The sequence below is a fragment of the Exophiala bonariae genome (genome assembly GCF_035927105.1).
Source record: "Exophiala bonariae strain CCFEE 5792 chromosome Unknown scaffold_1, whole genome shotgun sequence".
NCBI lineage: Eukaryota > Fungi > Ascomycota > Eurotiomycetes > Chaetothyriales > Herpotrichiellaceae > Exophiala > Exophiala bonariae.
Genome location: NW_027042476.1, coordinates 1,996,937 through 2,015,778, shown reverse-complemented (window position 1 = coordinate 2,015,778; position 18,842 = coordinate 1,996,937). Strand labels below are relative to the sequence as shown.

At 49.2% G+C, this 18,842-nt stretch overlaps 8 protein-coding genes across 8 annotated transcripts; 2 read left to right on the top strand and 6 right to left on the bottom strand.

Annotated features, from left to right (window-relative positions):
- Positions 1-824: 824 nt before the first annotated feature.
- LTR84_000718 (uncharacterized protein) lies at positions 825-2,839 on the top strand (the record flags this gene model as incomplete). The annotated part of the gene is made up of 3 exons (XM_064844348.1): positions 825-933; positions 987-1,373; positions 1,671-2,839. 3 exons carry the CDS (start codon positions 825-827, stop codon positions 2,837-2,839), a joined length of 1,665 nt encoding a protein of 554 aa, XP_064712208.1.
- A 616-nt stretch (positions 2,840-3,455) lies between these two features.
- Positions 3,456-4,932, bottom strand: LTR84_000717 (uncharacterized protein; the record flags this gene model as incomplete). Its single annotated transcript, XM_064844347.1, has 6 exons — positions 3,456-3,680; positions 3,739-4,488; positions 4,562-4,623; positions 4,682-4,754; positions 4,813-4,860; positions 4,915-4,932. The coding sequence occupies 6 exons, from the start codon at positions 4,930-4,932 to the stop codon at positions 3,456-3,458; spliced, it is 1,176 nt and encodes a 391-aa protein (XP_064712207.1).
- A 527-nt stretch (positions 4,933-5,459) lies between these two features.
- Positions 5,460-6,522, bottom strand: LTR84_000716 (uncharacterized protein; the record flags this gene model as incomplete). Its single annotated transcript, XM_064844346.1, has 2 exons — positions 5,460-6,385; positions 6,432-6,522. 2 exons carry the CDS (start codon positions 6,520-6,522, stop codon positions 5,460-5,462), a joined length of 1,017 nt encoding a protein of 338 aa, XP_064712206.1.
- A 566-nt stretch (positions 6,523-7,088) lies between these two features.
- LTR84_000715 (uncharacterized protein) lies at positions 7,089-9,479 on the top strand (the record flags this gene model as incomplete). Its single annotated transcript, XM_064844345.1, has 1 exon — positions 7,089-9,479. The coding sequence occupies one exon, from the start codon at positions 7,089-7,091 to the stop codon at positions 9,477-9,479; it is 2,391 nt and encodes a 796-aa protein (XP_064712205.1).
- Positions 9,480-10,380: 901 nt separating this feature from the next.
- On the bottom strand, positions 10,381-11,145 carry LTR84_000714 (uncharacterized protein; the record flags this gene model as incomplete). Its single annotated transcript, XM_064844344.1, has 2 exons — positions 10,381-10,541; positions 10,599-11,145. The coding sequence occupies 2 exons, from the start codon at positions 11,143-11,145 to the stop codon at positions 10,381-10,383; spliced, it is 708 nt and encodes a 235-aa protein (XP_064712204.1).
- Positions 11,146-11,398: 253 nt separating this feature from the next.
- On the bottom strand, positions 11,399-13,396 carry LTR84_000713 (uncharacterized protein; the record flags this gene model as incomplete). The annotated part of the gene is made up of 1 exon (XM_064844343.1): positions 11,399-13,396. One exon carries the CDS (start codon positions 13,394-13,396, stop codon positions 11,399-11,401), a length of 1,998 nt encoding a protein of 665 aa, XP_064712203.1.
- Positions 13,397-14,084: 688 nt separating this feature from the next.
- Positions 14,085-16,261, bottom strand: LTR84_000712 (uncharacterized protein; the record flags this gene model as incomplete). The annotated part of the gene is made up of 9 exons (XM_064844342.1): positions 14,085-14,306; positions 14,356-14,509; positions 14,620-14,887; positions 14,936-14,949; positions 15,000-15,039; positions 15,176-15,381; positions 15,434-15,579; positions 15,631-16,010; positions 16,069-16,261. The coding sequence occupies 9 exons, from the start codon at positions 16,259-16,261 to the stop codon at positions 14,085-14,087; spliced, it is 1,623 nt and encodes a 540-aa protein (XP_064712202.1).
- Positions 16,262-17,386: 1,125 nt separating this feature from the next.
- On the bottom strand, positions 17,387-17,941 carry LTR84_000711 (uncharacterized protein; the record flags this gene model as incomplete). Its single annotated transcript, XM_064844341.1, has 1 exon — positions 17,387-17,941. The coding sequence occupies one exon, from the start codon at positions 17,939-17,941 to the stop codon at positions 17,387-17,389; it is 555 nt and encodes a 184-aa protein (XP_064712201.1).
- Positions 17,942-18,842: the final 901 nt, after the last annotated feature.

Genomic DNA, 18,842 nt, shown 5'->3' with positions numbered 1-18,842 from the left:
GAAGAGACAGAGTTGTCGTTGGAGCAAAGCAATCAATCATGCTGCGAACTACTGGTAGAATACGATAGAGAAAGTAGTTCGGGGACAGTCTATGTGTGCTTCATGTGTCAGGCGGGCACTATGGCATTGAACCTTTGTCTTTGTCGCTCATGTCTTCCAAAGTCATCACGAGAAGTCATATTAAATTGATCATCGGATCTAACGCGCTCTGCAAAGCAGTTTTCTATGAGAAATCTATCAATCATGATCACCAGACTTCCCTCAATCGCCTGTGCAGGCCACACTCCACGCGAGTACAGACACTATTACTAGCAATGTCAGCCCGGTAGTTCACGTGATTCTGTTCCCAAGTGACGTCACCAAAGAACCAAGGAAAGTGGGACCGAGATGGACGGGACAAGTGTTCGCATGCGGATACGGATGCGGATATTCATTAATTGCATGCGGATGACACTAAATCCAACCAGGGGACAAATTAATCTCTCTCACAATCGCATCGCTGAGAACTGGCACTTGATGCTTGTTTGTAACTCTGATCTAGGCGAGGATTACAGTACTTTTTTGGGCGTATTCAGCCTTGAATTTTTGTGCATCTTCTCCCTTCTCCTGTGCAAGACTTCGTCTTGAAAAAGACAAACACAACACGCGTTTCCGTGTAGATTCGCGACGCGCTCAGCCTCTCCGCATCCATCCACCACCACCACTATCACCACTGACCAAGGCTCATGCGCATTCTGGAAATGAGTCTGATCGATATCACCCTGCCTATCTCCAGGACAATGAAAGACCATGAACCGTATCCTGCACGGTGACTGCCAACAAGCATGTGGCGATTGATCTATCTATGTCTGCTGTTTGTTCGTGTCTATCTGGCACTTTGTCCGAGTTATCTGCATCCCGATGAAATCTTTCAAGGTCCTGAACCAATAGCTGGTAGGTCCACCTATGCCACCCTTCATATACATGCCGAGCACTGACATTCTCAGGCACTATCTTTCCTTATCCGAGCCATCAGACATGGGAATGGACATCCTCCCAACCCATCCGCAGCGTCTTTCCTTTATGGCCAATCTATGGATTGCCCATGACTTTGTTGAAGTGGATATGGGCCCAGGATGAAGATGGTCTGGTCGACCCTGCTGTCATCTACTATACGCTTCGCCTGGTCATGTTCGTCCTGAGTTTCGTACTCGAGGACTGGGCCGTTCATGATCTCGTCCGATCCCCGAGGAACCGACGACATGCCGTACTCCTGGTAACATCATCATATGTCACCTGGACTTTTCAAACCCATACGTTTTCCAATTCTGTAGAGACTCTTCTCGTTTTATGGAGTCTGGTTGTCATAGAGCGGATCGTTGGCGAGAATGTCAGTCCAACATCGTTATCACTTCCTGACATGAATGCTGATGATAGACAGAAACGATCTGCCATTGCGGCCAGCTTTGTACTCGGTTTTCTTCTTGTTTCCGGTTCTTTTAATCGCATCACTTTTCCAGCCTTCGTTGTGATACCCGGCATCCAGCTGTTGCCACACTTCTTGAATAGGTGAGTCTGGAATTCTCGGACCATTGGTAGCCATAACTGACGGTTCTTTTGACCTTTTTGCCTTCTCACGGTCATAATCTCCGGGATTTTCTGGACATCGTTCGCCATCGCCCTTGATACAGCTTATTATTCTGGTCCGGCAGCTACCAAGTCTTTCCGAGCCTTGTACGAACACGTCCGCAATGCTCCTGTAATCACACCACTCAATAATCTCCTGTACAATAGCCAGACTGGCAATCTAGCCCAACATGGCCTTCATCCGCATCACCAACATCTCTTCGTCAACCTACCACAGCTTCTTGGGCCAGCCTTGATCGTCCTTGTCTTTTCCGCATACCCCTTCAACCTTCGCATCCTAAAAACCATGCTGAGTAATGCACGATTGGCATCTGCTGCATCTGGAACTCTTCTCCTAAGCATCATTCCTCACCAGGAACCACGTTTCTTGCTTCCTACGGTCCCTCTCCTGCTGAGTTGTATACGGGTACCAACTACAAGAATTTGGAATCGAGTATTCTGGATAAGCTGGGGGATTTTCAATGTCATCCTCGCTGTGATCATGGGCGTCTACCATCAAGGAGGTGTTATCCCTGCCCAACTTGCCATTCCATCTCTCATCGTCGAATCAATCAATTCAACCTCCTCCGAGGCCCACAACATCGAGGTCTTCTGGTGGAAAACCTATCCACCCCCGAACTTCCTTCTGGGCCCCACGATATCACATCCCATCACAAACCAAACACTCAACATTTCGACCGTCCCGCTCATGGGCTACCCACAACAGGAACTCGTCTTCATGCTGATGCAACACATGCCGACTTGCGACCCAAGCCTCATTGAACGCCTCACCACACACTACGAGCCAACAGACGTCTACGTCGTTGCACCTCTGTCAGCCTGGCGACTCCACGACACCTACCCGCCCGTGTCCGACTTCAGCTTCTCCGTGACCTTCAACCAGCCACCTGCACAGCTGAACATGCACAACATCGCCACGTTCAGACAACACGTCAACCTTGACGACATGGATTTTGGGGACGACGGGGTGAGAAACACGCTTGCGCGGGTCATTGGGCGCAGAGGCCTGGGCGTTTGGGCTGTCCATCAAGCTTGCGGTGCGCATGAGGTCGTCTATGTGCAGGATGGAGTGGTCATCGAGCGCGAAGCTGGTGGTCAGGATAAGATAGCACAATCGACGGCAAGTTCGTCTTCTCCGAGTCAGAGCGGTGATGGTGATGTTACAACTCATGTTGTGCCTTCCACGCGGGAGACGTCAGTACCTGGCTCATGAGTACTGGTCTGGCATATGGTAAACAGAACGCATGAGCACGAGTTAGATGGATTTGTTAGCGAAGAGAGGAGTAAGCCAATAAAATATTGCGGCAGAAGCGAATTTTGTGGAGTGGTTCGACTTGCTTGTGGATTACCGGTGTCGAAGCACCTGATTTCGAAAGCTACTACCTAATGATTCCAATCCCTTTTCTGCCAAGCAATATGAAAAGTACCTCAGTATTGCTCGTCTTGGTTTGTGTTTCGAGAACGAAAAGATGGCATCTTGCCTCATGGTCATTGCTATGAATCTTCTGGTGGGAGTGAAATACCCGTCCGGTAGTCTCTCCTTCGTGTCCGTTTTTCTGCAGAATAACGCTTCAATCGGACCAAGTCTCCTGTGAGCGAGATGCTGCCCGGCAGATGCACCTCAACTGTTGTCTCTGGACGTCATAAATTTTGCATGAATCTGGACTCTCGTGAGTGTTCCTTGTTGTGGGCCACAGCGGAGGAGACAACAAACAGGAATCAAAATAGATTGTCAGGCCAGTTGTTCCGCTGCCAGCCCAAAGTCGGAAAATCCCTTCTTGCCGAATCCCAATCAATGCATCGAAGCCATAGAAGGCCGTAGCGCGCGTTCATTGCTCATCGTCATCAGGTTGTTCGAATAAGAAGTTGGCGGCAAGTTCTTCGTTCTTGTCACATGCGAAATATGCCTGGATGACCTGGTCACGGGAAAATCCAAGTCGGCAAAGACGTTCAATCGCATCACGCTCCTCGTCGGTAACACTGATCGGAGTTGCACCAGGAGGTAAGGGGCCACTGTCACCCATTCCGCCAATTGCGTCGGCCCCACCAATATCCTGAGAACCATGTTAGTTGGTGTGCTTTTGGAAAGAAGGAACCAGAAGGAGAACTAACCTCAGCCAGTAGCTGCAAGAATTGCTCCTGATTTTGACCAATGATCTGGGCAAGTTGTGGGTTGCCTTCAGCAACTTGTTGGAGGATTGGTTCAAGCATGGCAGGTTGTTGTTGGACAAGCTGACGAAGTTGCTGGAAATGAGGACTCTGTCGAAGAAAATCCATATTCTGCGGGTTGCCGGCTCCTGGACCACCAGGGCCACCGCCTCTAGCACCGCCACCTCCTCGACCTTGCTGGCCGGCTTGGGCGGCGGCTTCGAACAGGTTGATAGGTTCGTCACTTGCAGGTTGAGCGGCCTGAGCGGGTGGAGGAGAACCAACAGCGGCTTGAGCACCAGGTTGAGCAGCCTGTTGCTGTTGTTGCTGTCGCTCTCTCTGTTCGGCCTGGATGTTCTCTGGGATACCACTCAAAAGATACTCAATGGCACGATCGGGATTGAAGTAAGCAGCGCGCAGGGCACGGTCGATCTCGGGTCTTGCAAAGCCCATGGCTTCCATCTCGCGTACGGTGGACTCATTGCGATTTCCAACAAGGAAGGCCGAAGGATCATTGAAACCTGATGTTGCGGGGTCGGCACCGGTCGAGGCTGCAGGGGCTTGAGCGGGAGTAGGGGTTGAGGGTTGTACGGGTGCAGATGGCGCAGATGGAGGATTGGGCTGAGGGGCTGCAGGTGGTGCTGGAGTCGATGTCGTTCCTGAGGGAGCAGGGGTGGATGGGCCTCCTGCTTTTGCTGCTGGTGCTGCCTTGGGCTGGAAGGCGTTAGAAGAGATAGACCAAGGGCAAAGATGTGAGGAGCAGACTTGCCTTGCTGACCATGCATACGATGAAACCCTTCTCTTCAATCTTGTAGGATTCGACAGTGTTGGCGTCAGCGAGGACCTTGCCTAGTTATGTGGTTAGGAGGAGCATACGGGACCAATGATCGGTATGGAAATAACTAACCAGAGTAGATGAGTTTCTGTTGAGCGACCTCCCATCCTTTCTCGGCGGCAACCTTTTCTTTGACAGTAGCAATCTGGACCGCGCAAGATGTCAATAAACCCCTAATTGTATTCTGACAAGATGGATCATACCGTGTCCGTAGGCTCGGCTTCAATTGTGAATTTCTGTTGCTTGAGATCCTATGATGAGAGTAAGTATGACATAGGAGTCGCGCGGTGAAAGGGAATACTGACTCTAAATGAGAGCTTCATCTTGCCCCACTACGCACACCGAAGAACGGGGAAGAACCAAGGTTTGTTGTTCCGGAACAAGGGAAATGGAGAGTGTGAGGGGTTATCTAGAAGAACGCAATACACAAATGGGTTGATGGATGTGAAAGGATATGAAGAATTTGGTGAGAAAGTGGACGAATTGAAATGCGAACGGAGGAGGAAATCAATGGAATTGATGGTGGAATTGAATGACGAAGGCTTCACAACTGCCTGCGCGCCGTTGCTGCCTTTCCGCCCCTCGGCTAGCGCTTGCCTGTATCTTCACCGCGAGTTGCGCCTGCCACTTGTCCCCTTAGGCGCTAGGCCCGGTAAGTCACTAGTCGTGGTAGCCTTGCCCTCCAAATCCCAGCCTGAGCCTGAAATAGCAGAGGACACTCAATATCAGCACCATATCTACCTAGGTACCTACTTCAGGTGACTGCACATAGTACTGGACCTGATCATTTTGCGCACTAGATTCGTGACTCGTATATCAATCTGTTTATTGCTCTAGGTACTAAGAACTCTCAAGGGCTAACATCGCCTGCCTTGCTCTTTCTCCTCTTCGGCTTGACACGATTAGAAGAGCCTCCCTTCTTGTCGCCACCCATTGCATCCTTGGAAGCGTTCACAGTACTAGGAACAACAGCAGTAGTTGTTGGAGCAGCTGAGGGCGCTCGAGACTGCCCTGGTGGGACTGAAACTGCACCCGACGTCTGGCTCTTAGATTGGCTGTTCGACCCATCTCTGGCCTTAGTCCACCGAAAGTTCCCAGGCTCGCCCACCAACGGCACATCGTCCATGTATTCTTTGCCATACTGTAAAGTCATTCGCAGTGCCTCCCGGAGTGTTCGAGCACTGCTATCAAAATCATCTGATGGTTGAGGCTGTGACAAGGTCGTAGCAGATTTATCACCCGTCGAGCTTTGAGTTGCTGATACAAGCGTGTCATCTTTGCTCTGCTGAGAAGTTGAAGATGGTGCATGTGTTGTTGACTTCTGTACAGGTTTGTGATATGTGTGGCCATGAGACACGGAGAAAATCGAAAGATCTGACGAAGTCGAAAAGACTTTGGATAATGCCGACACGGTGTTCAGCATCCGGTAATCAAGCACGCTTGCAATTGGAGGGGCTTGATATATCACATCATTGACGATGTAGTAGTATCCAAGTGGCGTCACCCCGCTATCACTTTCATTCTCTCGATGCTGCTTGCGGATAACCCATACGTTGGACGGCTCACGTCCGTTTGCTCCATCTATGAAGACCTTAGCTTCAAGAGGATCGTGCTCCACAACATACTGAGTCCCGCGTTGATGACGAAGATGAGATTCGAACTTCTGGCGCGTCCCCAGTATATCATTCTGATTGGGAGTACCCACCCACTGTGTTAGTAGTGACTGATTACCAGAGACCTGGTCGAAGAAAGGAGAGGTTGCAAAATAGAAGAGGACTATTGTGAGTTAGACAAACACAAACCAGCAAGTTTGAGAACCCACCATTATTGGAATGTAGAAATCCCCCATTCCAGGAAATCCATTGCGGATCGTGGTGAGCCTTGTCGGTTTGATCATCCTTGGAATCGGTCATTGCTGTTGATGTCGGAAATTTCTGAATAGCCGAGACTATCTCTCATCTTGGAGTTGACCGGCAACCTTTGACCAGTACTCGATTCTCTCAAGGGCACATGTTACCGACGGAAGTCTCAAAGCGCCGTCCCATGGAATGATTGCCAGGGATGAATGTTTTAGAGGCAAACGACGGGAATCCCAAGGGAAGTGATGGCACGTGCCTTCCACGTGATAGTCTTGGCAAAAATGCTGTGAGAAAAAGGGGAAGTCTTGCCGCTTTTTGAAAAATGTTTCCGGTTTGCCTCGTGTTCAAACCTCACAGTCACTGCCACTGCAGTGTGCTCCGGGAGGCTCCTTCCTCAAGGTCGGGTTTGTTCTTGAAGTTCTCGTTGCCTTCAAATTTGAGTCATGTGGTAAGTGTTTGATTCCTCTGCTGCTGCTCTTTGTTATACCTAACCTTCCTATATCGCCCTTATCCATTCGTATTCCTAGCTTTCCTTTTCTATCAACCTAGAGATCCTCTCAGAGCTCAATCTTGTATGAGTTCACATTTTCTAAAATCTTACCTTTTCCCTCTGTCTCTCGATGAATCAGCAGGGATCTATCCTTTTTGTCGATGCCTATGATTCTTTCGCGGAGAACATTGCTGCAATTCTTCATCATGAGCTGAGTGTGGCGGTCACGTTGATTCCCATTGACTGCGATGTCCAGGCTCGATTCGGCCAGCATCTTGCACAGTTTCTGTCTAATTTCGATGCGGTAGTACTGGGGCCTGGCCCCGGTAACCCTAAGAATGCTTCCGACGTTGGCCTCTTCAACGAGGTCTGGGAGATCGCCGCTGTGGAGTCAGTCCCAGTACTCGGTATCTGTCTCGGCTTCCAAAGCCTAGGTGTTCGATATGGGCTTCCAATCATTCGCATGGACCTTCCTTGTCATGGCCATGCGAAACGGATCTTCCATCTGGATCAGGACATCTTTGAGAACACTGGAGAAGTTGTTGCCACAAATTACAACAGCCTTGGCTTTCGCCTGAGAGAACTTGTCCCAGACCGTGCTTTCAGTCGCACAAATTCCTCGGGCTCTGTGTCCAGCCTCTGTTCCTCTCCCAGTGTCCGCTCCTTTCCATCCTGTACCTCCAGACCGTTCTTAGCAGACCAGCAATGCGGGGCTAAGGATGATCTTCTGGTGCTTGCATGGGATGCTGAGGATTGGTTGATGGCTGTCAAACACAAGGTCCATCCATTTCATGGCTTCCAATTTCACCCAGAATCTTGCAAATCAAATTCGTCTTGTACGAAGCTCTTGGTCCAATGGTGGGAAGCTGCACAGGCGCACAACTCTCTGTCCCGATCCATTTCAACACATGAATTCCCAAACACATTTTCGGCAGCCTCGATCGTTACTGCAAACACGTCCAGGGAAAGGGTGTTGAAGCTACAAAATAAACTGGCTGAGCTTACCAACCACTGTGGTTCAACACCGAACACCAGCAAGATGCCGATACAAGCGGGCAGCGACCGCATTGCGGCAATGTGTTACGAGGATGCCCCACCAAACAATGTGGTTATGCTAGAGTCCACTCGAAAAGGCAGGTACAGCATATATGCCTTCCCGGACAAGTATAGCTTTCAAATCGAGTACGCAGGTGGCTACTGTACAGTGACACAAGATTCCGAAATTATTGAAAAGATCTCGCTGAAGAGGTCCGAAATGGTTGAGAGCCTCGAGAAGCTCATGTCAAGCAAGGCCTCCAATGTGGATGATTTAGATTTACCTTTTCGGGCTGGCTTGATGGGTTATTTCTCGTACGAGTTTGGCACAGCGTCAATGAATTTGAATATGCCTGCAAATGGTGAAGCTTCCACATCAACCCCGGAGATCAGCCTCGCATGGATCGATCGCAGCATTGTCTTTGACAATTACACGGGGACAGCATACGTCCAATCGATGCGAGAGGACGATGGAATCTGGCTTCAAGATATAGCGACTAAACTTTGTGACCTAGAACGCCTTGGGCCCATCAAAGACGATTATGCCGAAACCGAAAAGCTTCTTCAAATTCAGAGATCCGCAAAGTTATCACTTCCAGACCATGACAAATATATCTCACAAATCCGCGAATGTCAATCCCAGCTACTTGCTGGTAATTCCTACGAGTTGTGTCTCACAACCGAGGCTGACGTGTTGACTAACACGGGACTTCACCACTCATGGCTTCTTTACAAGAACATTCAACGCCATAACCCTGTTCCTTTCGCTGCCTTCGTCCGCCTCAACAAGACCACTATTCTCGGCTCGTCTCCTGAGCAATTCCTGTCTTGGAACACCGACCGTAGCATTGACATGGTACCAATGAAGGGGACTGTAAGGAAAAGTCCGGAGATGACGCTAGAGAAAGCCACTGCTATTCTGGCTTCGGCAAAAGAATCAGCCGAAAACCTCATGATTGCGGATTTAATCCGACACGACCTGTATTCTACTGTCGGACGGGATGCGCTAGTTGAAGTTATCAAACTCTGCGATGTTATTGAAACCGAAACTGTCTTCACGATGGTTTCCCACATCCGTGCACACGCCCCTTTGAGCGCGGATTTTATGCCTGAGTCAGACAAGGCGAGCAAGGAGATGACCAAATATGGCATCAAAGCACTTGCGTGTACACTGCCACCTGGCAGCATGACCGGCGCGCCAAAGAAGCGGTCCTGTGAGATCCTGCATGGACTTGAAAAAAGAGATCGAGGTATCTATTCGGGCGCCCTAGGGTACATGGATATAACTGGAAAAGGCGCTTGGAATGTCTGTATCAGGATAGCTTTTGCAACTGATGATGATATTACGGAGGTTGATGGAGTGGAGAAACAAAGATGGAGGATCGGTGCTGGTGGTGCAATTACAGTATTGAGCGACGAGGAGATGGAATGGGAAGAGATGATGACGAAATTGGACAGCGTTCTGAAAGCCTTTCGACAGACTTGAGACAAAGTCCCATCGAACGCGATTGCAATGATGAGTATTTGTGAGAGCAGCCCATTGACTGCTTATGTCCAGGAGTTAGGCGCTTGGTTCACGGTCATGATACCCGTCCGACACTACAAAGTGACTATGGTTCACAATGAATTGAGTGAAAAGCATGGTGTTCAGGTTAAGGGAAGAATGGCGAGGAGAATATTCAACCACCACCACCACCACCACAAGCCAGCCCGGTAAGGCTGGTAGTTCTTCTTCCCAGCAAATATATCAACAGTCTGCAGGTACAACTGCCACAACTTCAACGTTGAAGCCCAAACAGCCATGACAAATGAACTACATAGATTACATAGTCCGCAACCCAAACTAATTCTTAATCAGCCTTTCTTTAAAACTGCAGGATGTGTAGCTTTGCAGGTGAAGAAGTGGCAGTGAAGATCTGATGAGAGGGCCATAGGCTCACAGCTGCCAATCTTCGCCACCAGTGTATCTCGCCTAGCCGCCCGCCTTTTACATATGAACGGACCTGCGTGATGGAGCGCTGGGTTGGCCGAATAATTTCTGCATGCTGCTTGCTTTGGTTCCCGGGGGTCCCCCATTGGCCGCCGAAAGGTCCAAACTTCCAGTTCCAACATACAGCGAGAAGCTATGTAGGGTGACTTTCCGGCCTCAGAGACAGAAAACTCAAGGTGTCCCATGGTCGGATTCCACCCTCAGGTGGAATATAGATAACGTGAGCCGCCATTGAAATCCCTAAGTGTCGGTTCATGAGTCTGGTGTATGACAGACCCGGTCCTCCTAGGCTACGTGGTCAGACAAAAGTCGATGAGAGGGCGTCTCATCAGCTTCAAGCACCGAACTGGGCTTTCGCGGAAGATTTGTCGCAGCGCATGGCGTTCTGCACTGTCTCTCAATCGCCGGTGTCGACCTCGAGATCCAGTTGCACATTGTTGCTGACACCATAGTCTTGCAGGGTGAGTTGATCTTTGAAGGGGCGTTCACCTTGCCTCTTCAACAAGATCTCGTGCGGCTGTCGCCCGATCATGGATGCAACGATGATTTTGAAGTCCTCTGTAGTGAAACCCGTTAGCAGAAATACCATGATACGATCGTGGAGGAAGAACTCACTGATTGGATCCGTAGGATAGCATGGAATCGCCTTCTTCGTTCCCAGTCTGTCATTGACGTAGACGATGATCATGGGTTGTGTAGGAGCGGGCGGCGGCGCTGGCTTCCTCTCCTTCTTCTCCTTCTTTTCGCTTTTCGCCTCCTTCTCTCCCGGTTCTTTCAATGCGCGGTCATCTGAATCGCGCTTGTCCATACGATCGCTGTCATGTCTTCTTGGCGACCGGCGTCGTGGAGGGGGAGAGCGCGATCGTGACCTTGACCTCGACCTGGGCCGGTAATGGTCTTTGTAGCCTCGTTGCAAGCCGCGGTCTCGGTCCCGACGTTCGTCCCGGTCTCCGCCGTGGTCTCGTCGCTTGTCTTTCCATTTGAAGCCTGCGTCCTTCCGACGTGGTCGGTCTCCTTCTCTTTCTCTGTCTCTGTCTCTGTCCCGTCGGGGTGATCTGCTGCGCTGTCTGCGGTCGTCTCGCGATGGGGATTTCCGATCTCGTCGATCGTTAGATTTGCTCCGTGATGAGGCTTGCGTATCCTCCGGCTCAACGTCAGTCATGATGAGAAGTTCGTTTCCCTACCTTGCAGACTATGTTATGGCTATGGTGCAGTGTAGCATGAAACACTGGGAGTTATGGTTCAATACACGGTCCCTCAAGAAAGTTGCCGTAATTCCCAAAGGTCAAGTTGGCTGCGAACGTCCAGTGCCAAGGTCTACTGTGGGCCATAGATGCTGGGCATGTTTTCCTTTTAGTGTGAAAGATGCACCACCGTAGCTTCAGAACCCTGGTCACCAAGAAAGACCTTCCACTCTAGCCTCCCTGTGGAAAGCTCAACATGTACTCCTCCGGAAATAAATGCCAGTTTATGTCGCCAGCGCCAAACATAAGATCAGCGTTAAACCAATCTTGGAAAGCTTCCATCGGTGGTAGATCGTGACTATCAAAAATAGTTGTACTAATGCCGGAAGACATGATTCCATCGAGGGATGATGTCGGTTGATTGCTCATGCTTCTGTCGGCGATGACCCCATTATAAAGCGCTTCTATAACACTGCCATACCTGTCTGTCGATCTTTTATAGGGTTCCATATCTCTGAAAGTTCGAATCGCTCTCTCAAGACTCTCCATCCAAGCAGTCACCGTTTCCTCGTTGACATATGGTGCAAGTTGGCCGCGGGAGGCCAGTATCAACGAAAGGAGAGGAATCATACATGCTTGGAATAGATGCCACGAACAATGCCAGACAGCAATTCGACTTCTTCCAGGATTCGCGCTAGCAATGTTGATCATGCTAGTGCCCGCCTCTTGACACATTGCCACAACTCGCCAGTCGTCTGGTTCAAAAGTTGTGGACGCTGCGTTGTCCTCGATTAATCGTAGAATATGCGGTCTTGATAGAACTATGCGTACAACTTGCTGGCGGAAGTGAAGAAGATCACGGCAGAATCTTACTCCTTTTGGACATGGATTGCCGGGCTGGAAGATCTGGGGACAGTTCTTTTCCCAGGCTTGAATTTGTGTCTCGAAAGTGAGGATTTCCCGTGCTGCCATGCGAGAAAATTGGGCCATTCTGTACTCAACCCTGCTGCATATCTTGGCGAATTCTCCACAAACTCGAAGTGCAGTCCCAGTATAGTCAATTGTGTTAATGCCATCACGGTTCGTTATGGTAGTGGTGTCCAGGCTTTCAGATAAAGCATAATCGCTGGGAAGAGCAGTATCCATAGTAGCAGGATCCCACCGTATGGTAGGCGGTCGACCAAGGGCAAGACTTGAGGTGGTGTCGGTATATACCAAAGTCCACCAGGTTCGCCGTCTGATTTCAGCCTTCGGTAAGCGTCGGACACCTGGGGTTGATGGAGATGGCTCTTCTACCTCATCATGTCTCTGGACTGGCCCTCTACTAGGCTCCCGATGTAGCGCCATTGCTATAGCCATGCGAAAGGCCACTCCCATAATCAGATAAGAAGTGTTTGGTGAGTTAATATAGTGTAGATAACCACCTCCAAGCAGTATCAATGCCTGTAGCATCTCTAAATTTCCCGTACCGAAGGTTCTGTACCCGATCGCAGCCTGGGCTCGACTGTAGTAGAAAACATGAGAATGCTCGTCACCCGATGCTATTGAACCTAGTGCCGCCACTGTATTGAATAGTGCGATCCAAGCATCGTCGGTCCGCACCTGCTCTTGGAACGATCTTCTGAACAGCTCTTCGTCAAGCATAGCATTTGTACCATGGAGATGCTCAAAGTAGGCATCAATGGCAAGCTGCTCGGGAACGAGTGGTGTCGAAAGGTTACCCGGGAGGAGCATTTCAACATGGCTCCCTCTCGTAGTGTGGCCAGAAATGATCGAGTTATGTCCACGCCTCGGAAAGGTCCGACTTAACTCCACAAACTTTTGCTTTGCTGTTGGGGAGGCAAAGAATATTAGTCGCAAAGCCGCACTGATACTGGAAATACCTAGGTATGAGCCATGTTTATCTTGAGATGCAAGGCCATCGACATCATCACCGATAGGAGAGGTATAGTCGTGCTCTCTAGATTCGTTCCATTCGTGCTCCGACTCTGATAGCGTTTCTGGATTCGAAACGCTTAATGGAAGCGTGGCATCGTTTGCACGTGGCTGAGAAGATGATTCGGGGTGTTCGAAATTACACAGATTCTCTATTTTCTCCTTGGACAAGCCAGGGAAGTTATTAAAATCAATCGATGGCAAAAGCTGTGATAGTACATCGTTGCGGGTTTGGACCGCTTCAGAAAGCTCTTCAATTGCCCTGGGTCCGTAGTCAGCGAGCAAACTAATCATCCAGTGGCGTATTCTGGCAAACAGACTTCCATGTCGGATTTGTCCTTCGATTCCTCTGACGATATGCACATCTGGTCTCTACTGAATACCATTGACAATTCTTGCATGGCAGGCTTCCGTCGCAACGGATCTTGCGCCTGGTACATTCAATGCAGGCGCGATTGACCTTTCTCCGCTCGGCTACTGGGTTGCGTATCTTCTTTGTCCCAGGTTGAGAGAGGGATTCAGACGTGGTGGAGAACACGAGGGATGTCATCACTTGTGAGTGCGGCACGATACATTGACTCACTGCAAATATCGAGCTCGCAAAGTGATTGTTGTGGCTGATGAATATGTACCCAAGCAGCAGTCGTTGACTGATGGCTTTCGAGGAAAACGAGATGGAGGAGTTGCACCGGAAGAGGTTAAACTGGTTAAGTAGAACAGTTAGGTCTCTCGGGCAGCTTGACGTCTAACTGGCTATCAGCTTGTTAGGGTCTTCTCCTCCCGAGGCCCCAAATTCAAGGGATTGGGGCTCAGAGGCCGAGAAGTGCATCTTTATTTTTCTGTTTTAGCTAGAATAAAGGTCTCTGATCCTGGAAAACCTGTCTACCGGCAAACCAACAACTTCGGTCATTGATCCTACAATGATGTCTTTGCATGCCGCCGAGGACCGAACATTTTCATAGCCCAACTCGTCTTGCAGCCATCAAGCTGCCTCTACAGTGATCTCCTTCGCGCCGTCTCCGTGGCCAGTGACGCGTCTAACAATGGTAGCCTTTTGGGTACTTGCCTTTCGGGGGTTTCGAGCTTCGAATATTTCATCCAACTCTTCGAGGGTGCGACCTTTGGTCTCCACGAAGAAGAAGTAGATGAACACGACCTCGAACAGATCGAAGAAAACAAAGAAAACGTAGAACCAATATTTGATCTGACAATATCAACCAGGAGTATCCTTTTGATGGGCTCGGACACCTTACCTTTCTCAATGCGACTGGGGCAGCAAATGTGTTGACAAATCCAGCACATCCGCTCACAAGGGCTGATACACCCATACCCTTGGCTCTCATATCGTTGGATAGTACTTCTCCAGGGTAAATGGGTTGCATCGAAGTGTAGCCCAACGCGAAGACACTATGCATCCCATGGTCAGTATCAATTGTCATGGTTGGAGATGTCCCAGATCACAGCGGAGGCTGGTTCTGGGGAGGATTGACTCATCAACATCGTTTAGGGTAACTAACCTTCCAAAGACATATATGAAGGCGATCGAGGCAGAAGAAGCCGCCTTGCTCCCCGTCTGGACGTATCCAGCTGCTGTACCTGCAGCTATGGAGAGACATACTGCCATGCCGAAAGCGACAGACATCATCATCTTACGGCGGCCCACAACATCATGCAGACGGGCACCTATAATGGCAGGTATCCATCCTCCAATCGCATAAATGATGTTTAGGAGCAGTTGGGTATTTGTGCTTGTGATTCCGACATTGGCGACGAGGTATGGAAGATCTAATTGCAAGTTAGTTGCTGCGACGACTTCATCCTTGAGACACTAACAATATGACGCAACGCTTTGAGCAGAATGTTAGCACAGGCTTTCCAGATTTCATTTCTGACTCACTTGTTTCCCGAAAATTGTCCAAACCAGCTGAATGCCACATCTAAAGACCAACTGTGTCAGCTCATGATTGTGCCAACGACTATGATATTCAAGGCACTCTCGAACCCCACATCCACAAAGGTTGGTAGGCTTTGAAAGAAGATTCTCAGGCCTTAACAACACGCATGCCAACTTACTCAGCATAAGACGATATCTCTTAGCACGGGTCGAGAACAAGACACGCATGTCGAAGAACTTGCGCCACGTCATTATTCCTTCCTCCCGCAAAGATTCACTCATTTCTTCTATTTGCAGGTTGACCAGTGGGTGATTGACATCGCCATCAGCATGCAAAGAAGCAACCACAATTCGTGCCTCCTCGACCCGGTCTTTCCCGATAAGCCTACTGCTGTTAGTGATATATAACGAGACTCTGATTCATGATCAAGCTATACCATCTAGGTGACTCTGGACAAAACCAGACCCCTACAGTCACAATTCCTGGGCATAACATCTGCAGCCAGAGTGACAGGCGCCATGAAATAGGTCCGGTAAGGTGCAGATTTGAGCCGTATACAACGCAGGTTGCGATGATTGAACCCTGATCGAGCAAATTAGAGACACAGCTATCCAAGGGGAGACAACTGCTCACGAAGTAGTACAAAGTGTTGTACATTCCAGATATTGTTCCACGATATTGCGGTGGCGATAGCTCAATCAAGTATAGAGGTGCTGCAATTGCTGCAATTGTCGCGAAGAAGGACAGTAAGAATCTTCCACCAATGAATGCGCCGAGGGTTGGAGCAGTGGCTGTCACGATAGTTCCAATGCAAACACCGATGCATCCAACAAAGATTGGCCACCGTCGACCTTGCCAATCGGCAGTCCAGGCAAAGAGTGCCCCAGCCATCTGACCAATTTGGAATATTGCAAAGACTATGCCGGTGCCACTGTTCCCTTCTGGTGGTAGATGGTAGTATTCGATGTAGTTGGGCATGGCATTGATAGATCCCATGAGAGATCCATCATATCCTAAACAGGGTTAATCAATGGTCCGCGAGGTGGTGGCTTTCTTGAATAATACACCCACCGGTCATCGTTGAACACAAGTATAACAATCCGCATATCATGTAAAGCCGGATATAACCTTTACCCAAGAGTTTAGGCTTCTCTCCCTCCAAGGCTGCAGCTAAAGCGGCATTATGGGCATGAATGGTTTTCTCTTCGACAAATGCATGTGATGGTTCTACATGTTCGAAGTCGGCTTTTTTGTTTTCCGCCATGCTCATTGATATTCAATTGGAACCGAAAGTCTGTCGGACAATGTTGAGGGATTGAAGACTCACGAAAAGCACTGCATAGCCCGAAAATGGCAACAGGAGGTACTGCAGCCCTTTATGTAGTTGAAATTCATGCCGTACATCTCCCCGGTATAAGATCTTCCCCATACTAAGAACCCCATATTTGCCATCGGTAGTGTCGTCCGGGGTTGCAACCACAAGATGCAACAGGTATTGTTGATCGCGACGGCTTTTCATAAACCCGCAACTCCCCAACCATTAACTGACCTTGTACCAATTTTTCTTTGCATTGATTATGACAAAATCAGCAATGACGTCGCTCTGGCTCCGAGCTTTGATACCAGTGTGAGAATCTGATATGGTATGCTTTCGTGCATGATCCTGAACTTGGCAGCAAATCAAGCAACAGTTATTCACGATGTGGTTGAGAAACATTGATTCGAAGGAATTATGAAGCCTCGCCAATGATCAAGGTTTGTGGCGTTGCAGCCAAGTTAAAAAGCTTACGCTTATCCCGTCATTCTCGAAGATCAGGTTCTTCAGAGTACAGGCCTGGAAATGATCGACTGGACGCGGGGAAATACAGTTACATCATTTTAGCCTGCATGGAGGTTCACATCTGAGCTCGCGTTAGTCCACTAGCGGTGAAGTCCTTTATTCAAGAGCCTCGGTGCTGCTGGTCAATATTCACATGAAGAAATGGAACAGCGCGGTTCCTCCCGCGAGATCAAACGAGTCTCGCTTGAGTAGGCTCAGGTCACGGCACAGTCACTTTCAAGCACACTCTTCAGTATACGGAAGTTTATAATCCCTTATGGATGCATGTGGCTCAATTAGAAATAACAGGACAACTCACAGACTTAGACTGCCTACACATAGCCTCCGAAAATGGGCTGCACTGTACTTGCTGAGTAGATGTGAAGGCGTTCTCACACAACTTTGAGTGGGCAGCCTATTCCTGACAGGAAAGTATTGTCTAAAAGGTTTCGTCTTCCCCCTTGGTAGAATCCGCATTTCGAGCATTGTGGAATTTGCGACTGTAGCTTTGCTCCCCGCACATCCGCGAGAATTCCTCCCATGTCGCAGGGAGAATCCTCTCTAACGACTTCAACTGGTATGGTGTGCTGTGGTGGCTTTACCGGTTGAACTTATTGTCCTTCCAAGCCTCAGCACGCGCAAGAGCTTCTGCAAGATAGTCTCTTTCTGGATGTTCCTTGAGGAGGCCTGATATTTTGTTGTTTGAATTGATTTCGTTCGGATGACTTTAGAATGGACAGCCTGACGGCCGTGCAAGTGTTGGCTGAGAGATTGAGCAGATTTGTCGTGAGCAGCTACCCTCTTCTTCCATCGTTGCATTTCATCCTTGCCGTTGGCACCGATTTGGGCGGCGATAAGACGCTGCGGGTGTTCGGCATAGTTGCTCTCAAACGTCGTTCCGAGTAGGACAAGATTTAGCGGTTCGTCTGAGTCCACCACCCTCGTACAGTGCATCGAAATTTGCCTCTCCTGCTTTCGTGATGGCAGTTTTGGCCAGCTAGGATTTCCATGTCGTGCGTCTGAATTACTTTCTGAGGTGCGAGAAAGCCAATCGCCAATGCTGGCTGCTGCAGGGGATGTTGACGGGATCATAAGTGAAAGGCCAGAGGATCTAGTCTCAGACATAAAAGCGGCAGATACGTTATCTTGTCACCGTTGCTTTGACGTTGCTAGATGTAAGTGTTCTGAGGGGTAACTCTTGTTTCTAAGAGTCTCTGCTTAAACAGTCCCTATATCGTTCTGGTCAATTAGAGACATTGTTTCAGACAATACCGCAACAGTCTCACGCCATTGTAGCCAGTTCAAACATTATCTCTCTTTAGCCCATGGCACTGGAGAGCTTCCTGGCTTGTTGTCTAAGATTTCTGTGGTGAGAAATTTTTGTTTGTTAGAGACATTCGCTACACCGCATGATAGTCTCTGGCGTCAAGTTTTGGCCTTTATTCAGCATGACTCCCTCGTCCTGTTTTGCTATCAGTCCTTTCAAGGGTGTGAGATCATTTCAAGCCCCTTTTTAGTAGGGCCTTGTGCTCGGCAAAGCTTCGTTTGAGCTTTTGGCTAAAGGGAGGTTCTCTTGTAGATCAGTATCTCACTCTGGAGCCAGGCATGCTGATCATGTTGCAATTCTCTTTGTGATCCAATGGCATTGATGTAAGAAACCAAGCTGTACTCACCTCAAGACCACTGAAGGGGTCGAGGTAGGTATGACTGCTGGTCGGTGATTCGCCCGTAGCCAGCGCCAGAGCCCATGGGGCTTATCAAGTGGTTTCGGCATTCGCTCCATCCGCTACGACAAACGATCCTGTGCTCTCCTCAGCAACATCAATATAGTCGAAAAGGCTTTTCTAGCCCACGCGGCGGTTTCGAGAAGTATTAATTCAGCTCGGAGGCGACGACTATTCGCGTGTTGGACGCGTAATCTCTCGACGGTCTTTGACGCGGCCAAGAGCATGATAAATTTGTACGAATCTAAGTAATGTGAGTCAAGCCAATAGACCCAAACACTCCGCATTCGTACACAATATAG